The sequence below is a fragment of the Stegodyphus dumicola genome, chromosome X1, assembly GCF_044657685.1.
Source record: "Stegodyphus dumicola isolate Sdum_Otavi_A_Nest chromosome X1, ASM4465768v1".
Classification (NCBI taxonomy): Eukaryota; Metazoa; Arthropoda; class Arachnida; order Araneae; family Eresidae; genus Stegodyphus; species Stegodyphus dumicola.
This window is the reverse complement of record NC_140780.1, coordinates 89,489,188-89,505,152: the sequence shown is the minus strand read 5'-3', so window position 1 is coordinate 89,505,152 and position 15,965 is coordinate 89,489,188. Positions and strand designations below refer to the sequence as shown.

At 33.9% G+C, this 15,965-nt stretch overlaps 1 protein-coding gene across 3 annotated transcripts in view; it reads left to right on the top strand.

Annotated features, from left to right (window-relative positions):
* LOC118199433 (kinesin-like protein KIF3B) overlaps positions 1–15,965 on the top strand; it is a 149,992-nt gene that overhangs the window by 40,619 nt on the left and 93,408 nt on the right. For all 3 annotated transcript variants that reach the window (XM_035371299.2, XM_085807806.1, XM_085807807.1), the window contains exons 7-8: positions 9,530–9,613; positions 9,758–9,837. In XM_035371299.2, coding sequence (XP_035227190.1) covers positions 9,530–9,613; positions 9,758–9,837 — 164 coding nt within the window. The remainder of the gene's footprint in view (positions 1–9,529; positions 9,614–9,757; positions 9,838–15,965) is intronic.

Genomic DNA, 15,965 nt, shown 5'->3' with positions numbered 1-15,965 from the left:
TCTAAAAGTTCCAGTTTTTAGAAGCCTTCGTATTGAAAATGTTTCATTGTAATTAATGGAATTTATTGAATTAATGAAACTTAATTTATAAAAAATCCGTTTCCCTATCCCTAGTGATTTTCAGTATAATTTTTGTCATGAAATTTTATTTGGTATGAATTGTCTTAATCTGCTATAGATATTTGTAGAAATTTTATGAAAATTCAACCAATGTGCAATCAGTTAATATTTGTATTTAGTTTTGGTTTAGTATATATGGTATTAAGTTTATCCATTCAGTAGTATGTAAAGTATTATTAATTTTATTTTGATTTTATTTAAAATTATCAGATGATTAAAAGCTTTCATTGTATACTCAAGATTTTTCTAAGTGAAATTTGCCAAACTTGAAGAAAAATTACTATTTCTCAATTTGACTGAATCCTTACATACTTAGTTTTTTGTTTCCGATACAGTTTTTTGTTTCCGATACAGCAGTTAAACAGCTTATATAAAATGTGTACTAACATAAAATTTGGCTATGCCATTAAATATTAATATATTTTACATCAGAATTATAAATAATTCAGTAACCTAAGTATTGCTTGTAAAATGGAAAGTGAATATCAGTCAGTTTTTAATTCTTTCAATATATTGTCATCAACAATGTGAAAAACCTGTTGGTTGTACATGAACCTCCTAGTTTTTCGTATTTTAAGGTTGAAACCTGAACCTTAAAAAAAGGAAATAAACAGCTTTCAAAATCCAATCTTTGACTAGCGCTAATTTTGCAGAACAGCTTTTCATGCATTTATGCTTTTTCAGGGAGCAAATATATTTTGTGTCTCTTTTTCCAAAAATTTATCACTGAAATGAAAACATTTGAACTCCAAAAGATTCTACCATTAGACGGAGACATTAAAATAAAAATAATAATAATAATAATAATAAAAAAATAATAATAAATAAAAATTCATACAAAATTTACAACTATAAAAATTATAAATGTTTCATTTACATTCTTAATGGAAATAATATGTACTGTTGTAAATTCATAAGACTGAATTTTTACTGTTGAATAGTTTGAAATATGAACTTAGAATTTCAGTTTGAAATGTAAAATGCCTTAAAAGTTAAAAAGATGTAAAAATACTAAAGTATATTATTGTTGTTTAGACAAACATATATATATAAAACTTGCAATTCATATGTTGCTACAAAATTTCATCATAACTATTGTATATTAAATCACATTCATAGGGAACATTATAAATTCTCCAGTAATTAGAATCAGTTTTTAGAAACAAGTTTTTGAGGAATAGGTAAGTGAATTTCATTGTGTTTGGATACTTAGAAGAGTTGGGGTTTTATAAAATCCATCTTTCTGTATTTCTTTTTATTTTAGGGCCCACCAGCGGCTGAGCGGTTAAGTCGATGAACTCTGGTAGTTCGGTCCGAGGTTTGAATCCTGGGAACGGGCTGGTTGCATGGGTGTTTTCGTGGTTTTCCCCATGTGTAACATGTATACGAGCCAGTTTCCCTTAGAAAGTCCTTCACGAAGGCATCCCTCCCCTTAGGCAGATAGACCTAGTGTGCTTTGCCATAATTAAATACACACCACATCTTTTTATTTTATTAAAACATTGGAACTACTCTGATATGCACTCTCAAGTCGCCAAATTTTTGGCGAGAAACTCCACGCTGCCATATTTCTATCTAAATTTTTTTGTCTACATTTCAAACTTTAAGCCTAAAATGTCTCCAAAAACCACTGTTCGATGTTATGCAAATTGTATTTCTTTCTTTGTACCGAGGAGCAGCGCAGACGCAAATTTGTTAGGTTTTTAAAGCTCGCGTTTAGAGCTTTGAGGTTGCTGTGAATTACTGGAGTTTCAACTAAGCAGAGGTTCTTCTGAGTTTGTGTTGGTAAGCCGCTACTGAGTTCGGAGTTGGCAGTGTGGTCTTCGCCGTTCCTCAACTAACTTACTATTTGAAAGTCAAATAAAGAAGTTTCAGTCAACGTTATGAGTTTGAGGTTTTTTGGGTTCTATACTGAAGTAATATCAAGTCAATTTACAGTCTACTATTTTTAAACAACGGAACGTACATATTTTATGGTCCGTCGGCTACGGAGTCACAGTAAATTTGGTGAGTCAGTGGGTTTTTTTTTTATCTTTCTTATTAGATAATGGAATTTACAATGCTTAAGACTAAAAAGCGTGTAGCTAAAGCTAAGTTAAGTAAACTGAAAGAGAAAATTGCAGTGACTTACGATTCTGCTGATGTTGATCAGTTGGAACTTTTTAAATCTAGATTAAATGACTTAATGATCGAACTTTCGGATATTTTTAGTAACATATTTGTAGTGTGTGAAGAAAAAGATATTGATGTATTTATAGAAGAACAACAGGTCATACAAGATACTGCTGATGAGTTAATTTTAATGCTAACCAGAGTTAAGAATGTTAAAGACATTAGTGTTGAAACTAAACCTTGTGAAATAGCGAGTATACGCTTACCTAAGCTAACTCTTCCTGTATTTAGTGGCAGTACTGAAGAATGGTTATCATTTTTTGATTTATTTAAAACGGCGATAGTGGATAATGACCGTTTATCAGGTGCACAAAAGCTACAATATTTAAAGGGTTCTTTAAAAGGAGATGCTTTGCGGATTGTTCAAGCTTTAACTATTTGTGACAGGAATTTCGAAATAGCGTGGCATTTATTGTGTCAAAGATTTTCACATAAGAGAGAATTACTTTCATCGTTATTAAAGAAAATCTTGTATTTATCAAATTTACAAGCTGAAATTCCTAGTCAGATATTAGCGTTAGTAGACACTGTAAGAGAGTGTGTATGTTCGTTTGAAAATCTAGGATTCAAAGTGGAGCAATTCGCGGATACTATTTTAATGTTAATTGTACAGTTTAAATTGGATTCTTCGACGAGAGGATGGTGGGAAAGAACATTACAGAGTGAGGAAATACCAACACTTAATAATCTGCTAGAGTTCTTGAAATCTCATGCCAGAACCTTGCAAGCAGGTAAAACGCAAGGTGTTCAAGTTACAAAAGACAAATTAACTTCATTGGCTTCAGAGATTCGCGCGCAGTGTACGTATTGTAAAGCCGGTCATTCAGTTTTTAAATGTAATAAGTTTTTAAATCTGAATGTTCAGGAACGCGTTAATTTTGTCAAGAGAAATAATGTTTGTTTTAATTTTTTGGTTTCAAACCATAAAGCTTTCGAGTGTAGAAGTACACATAAATGTAAAAAGTGCTTTAAAAATCATCACACACTACTGCATTTCGAAAGAGTTCAAAATGAACCAAAGGCACTTAAAGGAGTTTCGAACAGTTCGAATGAATTATCAGTGACGGCTAAGCCATTTTTCCCTGGGCCAGAACCTCGTGCTCAGTCGGCTGGGTCAGGGAAGAATATCGCAAGTTCTAGTCCAGTAATTAAATCTTGTGTTTCAGACTTTAATTTTCAGAGTGAAGTTTTATTATGTACGGCTGTTATTAAAGTGTTAGATTCATCGGGTGAATACCAGTTGTGTAGAGCCCTCCTTGACCCTGGCAGTCAAGCAAGCCTGATTTCAGAAGATTGCGTACAAAGGCTAGGGTTAGCAAGAAGAAATGCCAAAGTTTTTATTTCATGTTTAGGGTCTTTGGATACGAAAACTAATGGGATTACGGAAATAAACTTCATTCCGCATTTTCCGGCGAAAGTGTCATTTAAAACACCAGTATTTATCATCAATAGAATTATTGGAACTTTGCCGCATTTTACATTGGATAAGAAGTACGTTGAGGAATATAATGATTTAATGTTAGCAGATCCAGCATTTTAGAAAAGTGGGCCTGTTGATATACTTTTAGGCGTAGATATTGCCTTACCTCTTTTAAAGGGAGAAACAATTAAATGCGAAGAAGGTAAACCGGTAGCTTCTCGTTCTGAACTAGGATGGATTATTTCAGGTAGTGTGAATAATTCAACAGAAATTAATCCTACTATCTATGTTAATAATATACAAGTGGAAATTAATCAGATGCTGTCTGACTTTTGGAAATTGGATGCTGTACCTACGTTTGACATCTTTACTAAATCGGAGAGAGCATGTGAAGATTATTTCAAATCTACATATACGAGAGAGGAAAGTGGGGTATATACTGTGAAATTACCATTTCACTCTTTGCCTTCTCAGCTTGGAGATTCCAGACTATGCGTAGATTCCAATCGTTAGAAAATTCACTTCTAAAAAGGCCTCAGATATATGAACAGTATAAGGATTTCATGAGGGAATACCTTGAGCTGACACATATGGAGGGAGTGCCTGAGGGAGACATTCTTATTGACTCTACGTATTACATGCCTCATCATGCCGTATTAAAGGAATCAAGTACTACGACTAAACTGAGAGTTGTTTTCGATGCTTCAGCTAAAACGACATCGGGTCTTTCATTGAATGATATTTTGATGGTTGGGCCAAGAGTTCAGCAAGAGCTGTTTCCAATTCTTCTACGGTTTAGAACTCACAAAATTGCAGTATGTGCCGATGTAGAGAAGATGTTCAGACAAATTCGTGTCCACCCAGAAGATACAAATTGGCAATGAATGCTTTGGAGGGATAGTCCTAGTGAGCCCATGAGTACATTTAGATTAGTGACAGTTACATATGGAACTGCCTGTGCGCCATATTTGTCTACTAGAGTAATGAAACAACTTGCATTAGATGAACAAGTGAGATTTCCTTTAGCATCAAAAATTGCCCTTCGTGATTTTTATGTTGATGATTTGCTTTCAGGGGCAAGAAGTGAAGAGGAAGCGAATGTTCTAGTTCAGCAGTTGAATGAAATGATGAAAATGGGTGGATTTCGCTTAAGGAAGTGGATTTCAAACAGTTCAGCTATTTTAGAGAATATTCCCGAGTGCTTACGAGAATCCAGTATTTCTCTTGAAATAAACAGTGACAAGAAAGTAAAAGTATTGGGAATTAATTGGAACAACTCTAGTGATACGTTTCATTTTTCGGTATGCATAAGTGATAAAGAGTTTACTAAGAGGACTATTTTATCAGAAGTAGCCAAAATTTTTGATCCAATGGGATGGTTAGCGCCAACAATAATATACGCGAAAATATTATTACAAGAGTTATGGAACTTGCAGCTGGGTTGGGATGAACTCGTTGATAAGAGAATAAGTAGAAAATGGAAGCGTTTCTATCTAGAATTACCCTTACCTTCAAGCTTACAATTTCCGAGGTATGTCTTGAGTCCGAAGGCAGTAGTTATAGATATCCATGCTTTCTGCGACGCTTCAGAAAAGGCTTATTGTGCAGTCATCTAGCTCCGTACAATCGACCTTGATTCGTCAGTCAAAGTCAGCCTTATGACATCGAAAACCAGAGTAAGCGCCCTTAAAAACCCAGTCTCTTCCGAGACTAGAGTTGTGTGCTGCGTTACTTTTAACCAACCTCTTACATGCAGTATTATCATGCATAGAACTGTCTATTAACAATATTTACGCATGGACCGACTCGCGGGTTACATTGGCATGGGTCTCGTCCGAACCTCGCCGTTGGCTACCTTTTGTGGCAAATCGAGTTGCAAAAATCCAGGAAGCTGTTCCAGGTATTCAATGGAATTATGTTGCTGGGAAAGAAAATCCTGCAGACTGTGGGACCAGAGGTTTTATTCCATCAGAATTCCTACGATGTGAGTTATGGATGAAGGGACTGCAGTGGTTAAACGAATCCGTAATTCATGTACAGCAAAATTCAAGTGTAGAATTAGAGGGTAAGGTTATGTTGAAGGAATTGAAAAAGAGTTTCAGTTCAAATATTTCCAAATTTGAAGAGCCTAGTGTGTTTTCAAGATTTTCGTCATGGTTAAAGTTATGTCGAGTGTTAGCGTGGTGTTTAAGATTCAGAAATAATTGTAGTAAGTTACCTACAGAGCGTATAAAGGGTTATTTATCTACTGAAGAATTCTGTGAAGTTACTTCTATGATTGTTAGGATTGTGCAAAGAGCCGAATTTCCAGAAGAATTATTCTGTTTAGACTCCGGTAAACCCTTGAAGACATCAAGTAAATTACTGTCTTTAAGTCCTTTCTTGGATTCCGCGGGAGTAATGCGTGTAGGCGGAAGGCCCAGAAACTCTACAGTTTCAAATAATCAGAAACATCCTATGATTTTACCTAAGAATCACAATGTTACGCGTTTAATTATTAAGCATTATCATGACACGTATCTTCACGCAGGTACGCAGCTACTCACTTCTGTCATACGACATAGATTTTGGATTGTGAATGCTAGAGATATTATAAGAAAGTGTATAAACCAATGTGTTATCTGCCGTAGAGTTAGAGCGCAAACTGCAACTCAGCTAATGGCAGATTTACCCGCTTCAAGAGTTACTCAAAGTAGAGCTTTTTCTCGTGTAGGGATTGATTTAGCAGGACCATTTAACGTTAAATATCGTCCTGGTAGAGGAGTCAAAATCTTTAAGTGTTACGTATGTCTATTTATTTGTTTTACTACAAGAGCAATACACTTAGAATTAGTTGGAGATCTTTCAACAAAATCATTCCTCGCGACACTTAAGCGGTTTATAGCTCGTAGAGGCAAACCGTGTGAAATTCACAGTGATTGTGCAACGAATTTTATAGGAGCTAATAAAGAATTAAGGAAAGCCTTTTCTATTGTTCAACGTGATGAACAGCTACAGGGTTATATTTCTTCAGAAAATATTAAATGGTTATTTAATCCTCCCTCTGCCCCTCATTTTGGAGGGCTTTGGGAAGCGGGTATCAAGTCTATGAAACATCACTAAAAAGATGTTTAGGAACACTTATTTTAACATACGAGGAATTTTTGACATTAATAACCCAAATTGAATCCTGTCTTCATTCTAGGCCTTTGGTACCAGCTTCAAGTGATTGTAGCGACTTGGAGGCGATAACACCAGGACACTTTTTAACCGGAGTGGCTTTAAGCGCTATTCCAGAATCTAACCAAATTCAAGAAACCATGAGCTGCAGTGACCGCTGGAGGAACGTGCAAAGGTTATTTCAACATTTCTGGAATCGTTGGAGCAGTGAGTATTTATCTAGATTGCAGCAGAGACCCAAGTGGTGCAAGGTACAACAAGACCTGAAGATTGGTGATATGGTTCTTATTAAGAACGAAAATCTACCTCCGCTACGATGGAAATTAGGTAGAATTATTACAGTGTAACCTGGTCTGGATGAGAAAGTTCGAGTGGTGAGTTTACGCACGTCTAATGGTGAAATAAAACGACCTATAGCAAAGCTATGCGCTTTGCCATTTAATTCTTGATTTAGAGACTTTAATTTTTATTTTTCAGGTTTATGCAGTTCAACAGTTTAAATTTATTGTTTGAACCCCCTTGGGACTTCAAGGCTGGGGGTATGTTTGATGTTATGCAAATTGTATTTCTTTCTTTGTACCGAGGAGCGGCGCAGACGCAAATTTGTTAGGTTTTTAAAGCTTGCGTTTAGAGCTTTGAGGTTGCTGTGAATTACTGGAGTTTCAACTAAGCAGAGGTTCTTCTGAGTTTGTGTTGGTAAGCCGCTACTGAGTTCGGAGTTGGCAGTGTGGTCTTCGCCGTTCCTCAACTAACTTACTATTTGAAAGTCAAATAAAGAAGTTTCGGTCAACGTTATGAGTTTGAGGTTTTTTGGGTTCTATACTGAAGTAATATCAAGTCAATTTACAGTCCACTATTTTTAAACAACGGAACGTACAACCACATTTTGAACACACAATTTAAGCTAAAAATCCGAAACAAAAACAAAAAATTTAGATAGCAAAAACGTAAAGTTTCTAACCAAAAGTATTTTACAAGAATCCATGTACACAGCGATATGTTTTAACTTAAAAAACATCTATGAATGGCACAATCTAGGCAACAAATGAATCTACGAACTACGCACACGTTGCTTTAATAAATTAACATAACAATAATAAATTTCAAAGAATACCATGTGCACACCATCCTGTTTAAACTTAAAAAAAAATCTGAGGATTGCACAATCTAGGCAGCAAACGAATCTACAAACTACGCACACCTCGCTTTAATAAATTAAGATAACAAAAATAAATTTCAAACAATACCATGTACACAGCATTCTGTTTCAACTTAAAAAAACATCTACGAATTGTATAATCTAGATGCTACTCACTAATCAACTACATAACAAATTTCAAGCAATTCAAAAAAAAAAAAAAAAAAAAAAAAACAATAACGACATAAATTTATAGTGAAAAACAATGAACATAACATTCTGCAAAATAAGCACAAGAATAAAATAAAATGCACTTACCATGAATTAATGCTTTTTCGAACAGCAGAAATACCAATTTCATACCACCTTTAACATGCTGCCACATAATCACTATCGTATTTATATGACAGCTAGAAAATTCATACTATGGTTCACAAATAAATAAAATCACAAATAATCACAAATCCCTACTTCTATCATGCACAACCACTAAAAATAATCTCCCGGACCCTCTTTCCACACCTCCAAATACCCACTGCGTCTCAACAGGATGGCCACGATGATATTTCCCTTTGCCGAACTTCAATTCAACAACTTCCACCATTTTATTCCCCCCCACCTTCTCAGACACAGAGCATGACGCGAACCAACGAGCTCCAGCGAAAGATTTTTCAGCGTCAACAGGGTTGCCATACATCACGCAATCGCACCAAAAACCAGCGCTGAACACAATTGCCACATTTGTTGAAATTAGGGTCCTATATCAGAGTTGTACCAAAACATTTAAAGCAAAACAAATAATGTTAATACCAGGGAATAGTTTTTATTTGCTTGCAAGAGTAGCAAATTGTTGCTCAAAGAATAAAATTGTTGCATTAGAAAAATAAGTAACGGTTTTAAAATACTTAATTTGATTCTCAGCATCTTTTTTTTTTTTTTGTTTAGAAATATATGTTTAGAAAAATATGTAAGATATAACAAAATATGATAGCCGTTTCAAAAAAATAATTGCCAACCTCAAAATTAACATTCTAAATTTGGTGATTGGTCAAGAGGCATCTGCATTAAGGGTTACGTAAGATTGCATGATTAATTTGAATGATGCAGCTTAGAGTAAAGCGCTATTTTTAAAACAGATAGATGAAGTTCCCGAATGAAATAGAACATAAAAGAGGTTATAGTGAATTTAATTTAGAAGTTTGCTTTCATATTTTTTGTCTTAGAGTCATTTCTCCCCTTTCAAAAGAAAAAGGCGAAGTGATAGGGAAGCCTTTTTTTTTTGACAGCGAAATCTTCTGTAGAACGCCGCTTTGTTTTAGCTTCACTGTGATTGGTCGACGCTTATCTCAGACTTAACATAAAAGCCCTGGCAACGGAGCTCGTCTTTAACCACTTATGCCCTTTACGCCCCCGTCTGAACGCAGCTTAATATACTTAATAGCAAAATAAATTGAAATGTATTCTGTTGTGTGTTATATATGTTTTTCAGAATGTTTTAAATTTTGTGTTGGTTATTTTAGGAAGAGGTGCGTGACCTTCTTTCTTCAGAGCCGAAGAAAAAATTGGAAGTTCGAGAAAGAAATGATACTGGTGTTTATGTGAAAGTAAGCTGTTTGGCAATAATATGAAAAATTAAAAAAATTATATAGACATCAAGGTATGTGACTCCATTCATAAAACTGTCCACATTTGATTTAATTTCAAACTTTTTACTTTTTTTTTTTTTTTTTTTTTTTTTTTTTTTGTAGGATTTGACAGCTACTGTGTGTAAAACAATTCAGGATCTTGAAAAAGTGATGTTAGATGGGAAGTACAATAGAAGCATTGGGTAATTAGAACTGTTTTTAATACATATCTTAAAACGTATTTCTACAAAGAGTTAATTCTCATGCTTGTGAAATATGTCATAGCTGCCAACACTTCTGGGTTTTCATCACACTCTTAGTCTCCTGGTAGAAAACCGAATCCCATAGTTTTTATTTTCAGTCTTTGCTAAGGAAAATATTTCATAGAAATAAATGAAATTTATGGAATTAAGGATATTTAAATTGTGCAAATGCAAATCCACGCAATAGCAATATTCAGTGTAATGGTATCAAATTTTACTTGATTTAAATTTTCTTAATCTACTGCCATTCATTTGTAGAACTATTTATGAAGAGTCAACTGTGTTAACCATTAATGCTCGTATTTAGTTTTGTTTTACATGAATGTATGGTATATTGCTAACTTTATCCATGTAATACTATGCACATTAACTATTATTTTTATCATATTTAAAAGTATGTGAATAAATAAATGTTTTATTTCTTTATTCAGGATTTTCTCAGTATAAGATTATAAGAAACTTGCGAAATGGAAATTGGCCAAATATCTTAAAATTTAGAATAACTGATTGAATATTAATATATTCTGCATGAAAATCATATTATAAATAATTCAGTAACCTAAGTTTGTGCATTAGAAAGTAAATTTATAGTTTGGAATTCTGAAATGCCATCAGCAAAATGGCAAAATCCTCCTCGAAATTCTGTTTCTATTTAAGAGTCTCCTGGTTTTCTGCATTTCAAGATGGGTACTGTACTGATTGACAAGAAATGGAATGTACAGGAATACGACAATCGGATTTTACAGAGATTCATTATAATTCAAAAAATCCATACCAAAGAATAACAGGAGAAGTTAAACTAATGAACCAGCATTAAAAAAAATGTTACATGCATTGAATAAAGGAAAATTAAATACAGGGTGTCTATAATTAAAGAACCCTATTTCAAAGCTGCCTACAAGTGAAAACAGTGATTAGAAATTTGTGAAATTTTGTGGTGGACTTAATGAATGGATGAGAATTTCTTTCAGTGGAAAAAATGAGTTACAAATATCATCACCAGAGGGCATTTTACTTTGAAAACCTGTAGTAAAAATGTAAATCATTTCAATATCATGTAGCAGCTGTTATAAAACCTGGAAACATTGTCGGAGACTTTTCAACATGCTTGCTGCTCACAATGATGATAAATTTATGAGATCGCGCTTTATTAGTAAAATTATTTTACCAAAAGTAATTTCACAATAGTTGCTGCATGGAAATTCAGACTAAGACGTCCAATGAATGTTAAAAAATTTCGAAAATGAAAACAAAATGTGAAGAAAGAAGATCGTTTTTCTGTTCGTTCTATAAGAGGAAGAAAACTGGTTTTCTGCCCAAGCAGTACTGGAGATTGCAGTTCAAGCCATAGAGGCCCACAGCTTCAAACTTTCAGGCTAGCACCAGTGTCCGGTTTATAGCAGAGGCGATGGATAGACCACATTCAGCTGACCATAAGACTTTCAGAATATCTTCTGATATTATCTTTACAAACCTTCACTAGTGCATCGGTTGCTTCCACAAGATTTTGATGCTCGACTCCAGTTTTCCCATCAGTTTTTTTGCGGTCGATACATATTGGCCTTTGAATATCCTCTGGACAGAGGAGCATATTTTCATTTGGATGGTGCAGTGATTACTGACAGTTTCCAAATTTGGGAATCAGTAAATCTGCACCATGTCTTAGAGGTTCTGTTGCATTCATCAAAAGTAACGGTCTGGTGTGGATTTTCTGCATCATTTATTGTCAACCCATACTTTTTCGAGGAGTTAAGTTCCACAGATCCAGTGACATGCTCGATCACTGGGCAACGATATGCATCACTGTTAGAGAACGAAATTGTTCCATTTTTGCAAGCGTGTCAGTGCCTTGTATGCATAATCTTCATGCAAGTTGGAGCTCCTCCACATATTGCATGGTGTGTTAGGAATGTTCTTAAACATCATTTTACAGAAGAATGTGTTATTCCCAACCTCCAGAGCTCAATCCATATGATTTTTGGTGTTGGGGAAATTTGAAACATTTGGTTAGTCGTAAAAATCCAAGCACTTTACCTGATCTGAAAGCCAGCATTTCGTGCCACATGCTAAACATTTCTCAGTGCACACTTTGGTCAACTGTGGAACATGCCATCTTATGGTTTCATATAGTAGATGAAAATAATGACCAGCATGTGGAATATGTTTTTTTGGTAACAAAATTTGTAAAACTATTTTTAAAGGTATGGCTAAATATATAATTTATTAATAAAACACCTTCTGATGACATACTTTGTAACTAATTTTCTTTTCTGCTGAAAGAAATTCTCATCCCTTTCTTAAGTACGCCACATAATTTTATAATTTTCTGGTTTCTTAAAAACAACTTTGAAATAGGGTTCTTTAATTGTTATTCCCTGTAGTTGAACCCCACTTTAACAAATTCAAGGGACCTGAAGTTTGGTTCGCTGTAACTGGTGATTCGCTATATCCAATCCAAGAAGAAAAATATAATATTTAAAAAAAAAAATCTTATCTTTCAAATTTTGTATTACTCTGAAAGGGGCATTTTTTAAAGTTTTGTGTGTTATCTTTATTTATTAAATATTATTTTCTTCGCACTTAGACCATAAAATTCAATTCAACAGTAATATCAAAAAATATTTAAATAAGCATATTTTTAGAATTTCCAATACATGGTTCTCGCGTGCTGTAGATGAAAAAAAAAATTTTTTTTCATAAAGTTTTCCCACTGCTCACTTTGAAATCATCAAGTTTCTTAATCAAAAACTGATAAATGCTTTACAAAATATGAAATAGATAATAAAACAAATTCCAAATTTCGGCTTTCAGATGCTGATATTCGGGTGGAGACATATGTTATTTAAAATTTCATGGCTCTAGGTACCATTGTTTTATCACAATGCAAAAAACATTTATGCAGATTCTTCATTATTTAATTTCTTTAAATATAATACAGGGCTGTAATATTTGGTGGCAACAATTTAAAAAGTTTTTCGCCATTTATAGTGAATCAATGCAAAATGCCAAAACGAAATTAATAGCCCTTCTGAGCAGATTGCTCCTTTGGGCTAAAAATGTGTGAGAATAAATTGATAAATCACACACACACACACAAAAAAAAAAAAAAAAACCCAAACATTATTGCATTTGAAAAAAGAAGTAAATAATAAATTTAGTTTAAAAAATGATGTTAAGATTTAATTCAAAATTATTATTGCACACAGTTTTTAAATTTGCTGTTTACTCTTTCCCAGTTTTACTATATGTTAATAATTTTACACAATAAAACACTTAACACAAATATCATTCTTTATATTCTCTCAAATTAACCACTTTCAACTGTAAATAAATATTTTATTCATATAGATATGCAGATAATAAAGAAACTAAAAACGAATAAAAAATAGTATCGGCGAATTTACTTTTAAGTAAAAAGAATGTCGTTTTTGCTACTGTGATGCAGAGAGCAGCAAAATTTTATTTATGGTTGCAAGGCAATGATTTAGTAACCTTCATAAAGGGTATCCTGTGTTGCAAAAGACCTAAAGAAATCACAAATCTTTTTTGAAGTATGTAATGTGGAGAGCATTTATTTTGAAATAAAAGAAGCCAATAAAGATCAGAATTTCATTCCCTGAAACATGAATAGTTGGTATAGCCTCCTATGATTCACTAGATCCTCTTTTCCTGAATAGCAAAAATTTCAAAATTTCCATCATAGCATCAGTTTTGATTAGAGCTCTGTCTGACAGCTCAGAGAAAAAATTTGAATGGAGTCTGAGACCCCATTCATGTTCTTTGGTCCAACAATAACTAATACTGTATGGTGTTCTAAGATATGCTTCCTATGTCCTTAGTGATCTAGAGTTTGGTTCACACCTGTCTTATAGAGACTTTGCTTAGAACACAGAAAAGTGAAGGTAAGAAAAATAAGTGTTTTTCTTTATGGATGGAACGTGGATCCTAGTATTTTAAATGTGGATGATTTTAAGGGTTAGTAATTTTTTCATTTAAACTTTGACAAGTTTAAGAAAAATATGGAAAAGAGTTTCAATCAAAGATATTCATGCAGTTCATTATGTCTGATTTTCGTACCTTTGAAAGTTTACTTTAGCAATGTAAACATTAAGTGTTATAGCGAACAGTGTAGTGTAATTTAGATTAGTGTAACTTTTGGAGGAGACCAAAAGATTCATTATAATGGGGTTCAGTTGTAGTTCTAATATTCTAAAGAGCTTGAGGATTTCTATAATTATGGTACTGTATTTTATTTCCAGAATACATCAGTATTATGCATTTCTGTAAGAATGAACAATTTTCCATTAAGTTTTTGCATTTTCAAATTTGGAACTAATCTCCTGAGTGAACGACTTTAATAAGTGCAACAAATTAGATTGATATTTTTTTTATTTGACGTATTATATTCAGTAGGTAGACTATAGCAGCTGAATTACAGTTTTAACTCAAGGACTTAAAAGCACTTACAGAAAATAAGTGCAATCTCTTAATTTTGCAAGTATCTGTCATTGATTATGGAGGGATTTAGACTACTCATTCACTGTGGCTGCATTTCTTAGCCTAAAATGGAGATAGTGATGACTGGAATCTAAGTAATGTCACATTTCTGATTCTCTTGATACTTATTCAGTTACAAGTCTTAGGTATCACTGAAAAGTGCCAATTTGGCATTTTGCCAATTGTCATCTAATTAGGCAGGTAAAAGTAGAAGTGGGCTGGACACCAGAATTTCACCATTGGTTGTACAGTTATACCTGCACTGTGTTGTTCTGCTCCAATTTCAACGAAAAACACCCCAGGGGTTGGTCTGAGGGTCTCCTGCTATCAACCTCTCAAAAGTATTTTTACCTTGCTGTATATTTCGAGTGCTGTCTTATGTTACAGACTATATGCTTACAAACGTCCATTCTTTATGTGGGATTTGAACTTAGGCTCATCGATATGGCAGTCAGCATCACTATAATGGCTAGGCAGCTAACAAATTATGCAATGATTTGCTTCTTTCAGTTAGGAATGTTTATACCAAGAAAATGATTGTATACTGAATTTGTACAATTGAAATGTCTGAGAAGCATACATCACCTGCAGATGCTAAGTAAATGCAATCAGCACTATTTGGCTATTCAGTGGAATCTTTCTTGACATCTGTGCTCTTCTGCCATTATTCTGCCGACAGATTCCTTTGCAAAAGAATGCCAAGTAAATGCAATAGCAGTACTTGGCTAGTCAGCATTCGTGCTCTTCTGTCATCACTCTGCTGACAGATTCTTTGGCGAAAGAAGTCGAGTTTGTAATGCAGAGGAGTTATCAACTATATGCTGGATCTGTTTATCATGAGTGAATTATTTATGGTTAAAAAGTGGTCAAGATAGTGGAATAGTTGACTATGGAAACTGAGTCTTGAATATAGCAGATGAAGGATTTCATACTGGTGTTCACTGAAAGTTTGCAGTTTTTGGTGACATATGAGCAAGTGCCATCATTCAGCATGGAGCACCATGTTCACTGATAACTTTTGGATACTCTGGAACAAATTGATGTTGCACTTTATGAAATTTAGCATTATGGTGATGAACTGTGATAGTTAGCTACAACAGAAAAACATGATGAATTACTTCAACAACAAACCACTGTAAAAGCAGTACTATCTTTGTGGTGGTGGTGGGGCATTCATAAGCCACCATTCTTTTTATTGCTTACGATTATAATGCTGTAATCCATTTTTCATCAGATTAGACTATCCACTGTAAAATTCCTTCCTGTTTATCTCTCATATAAAAGAAACTGCACACTTTTAGGGATTTTCCTGACTAATATCAACTTGTCATATTCATGTACCCAGCCGTTTCATTTTACGAATGGTGTGGAGGTGCCAAACAACATAGGTTTTGTGTATATCAGTCTTATTTACAGCAACATGGACACTTTGCTGGGAATCAGCTTTGATGGTATTCTTCAGTTCATTTGTTCATTTGAACCTGGTACTAGTTAGTGGCCATGGAGTTCATTTTCAAATGTACCACCAGCATGAAATTTTGTGTACCAGCAGCATGTGCCAATTTCAATGA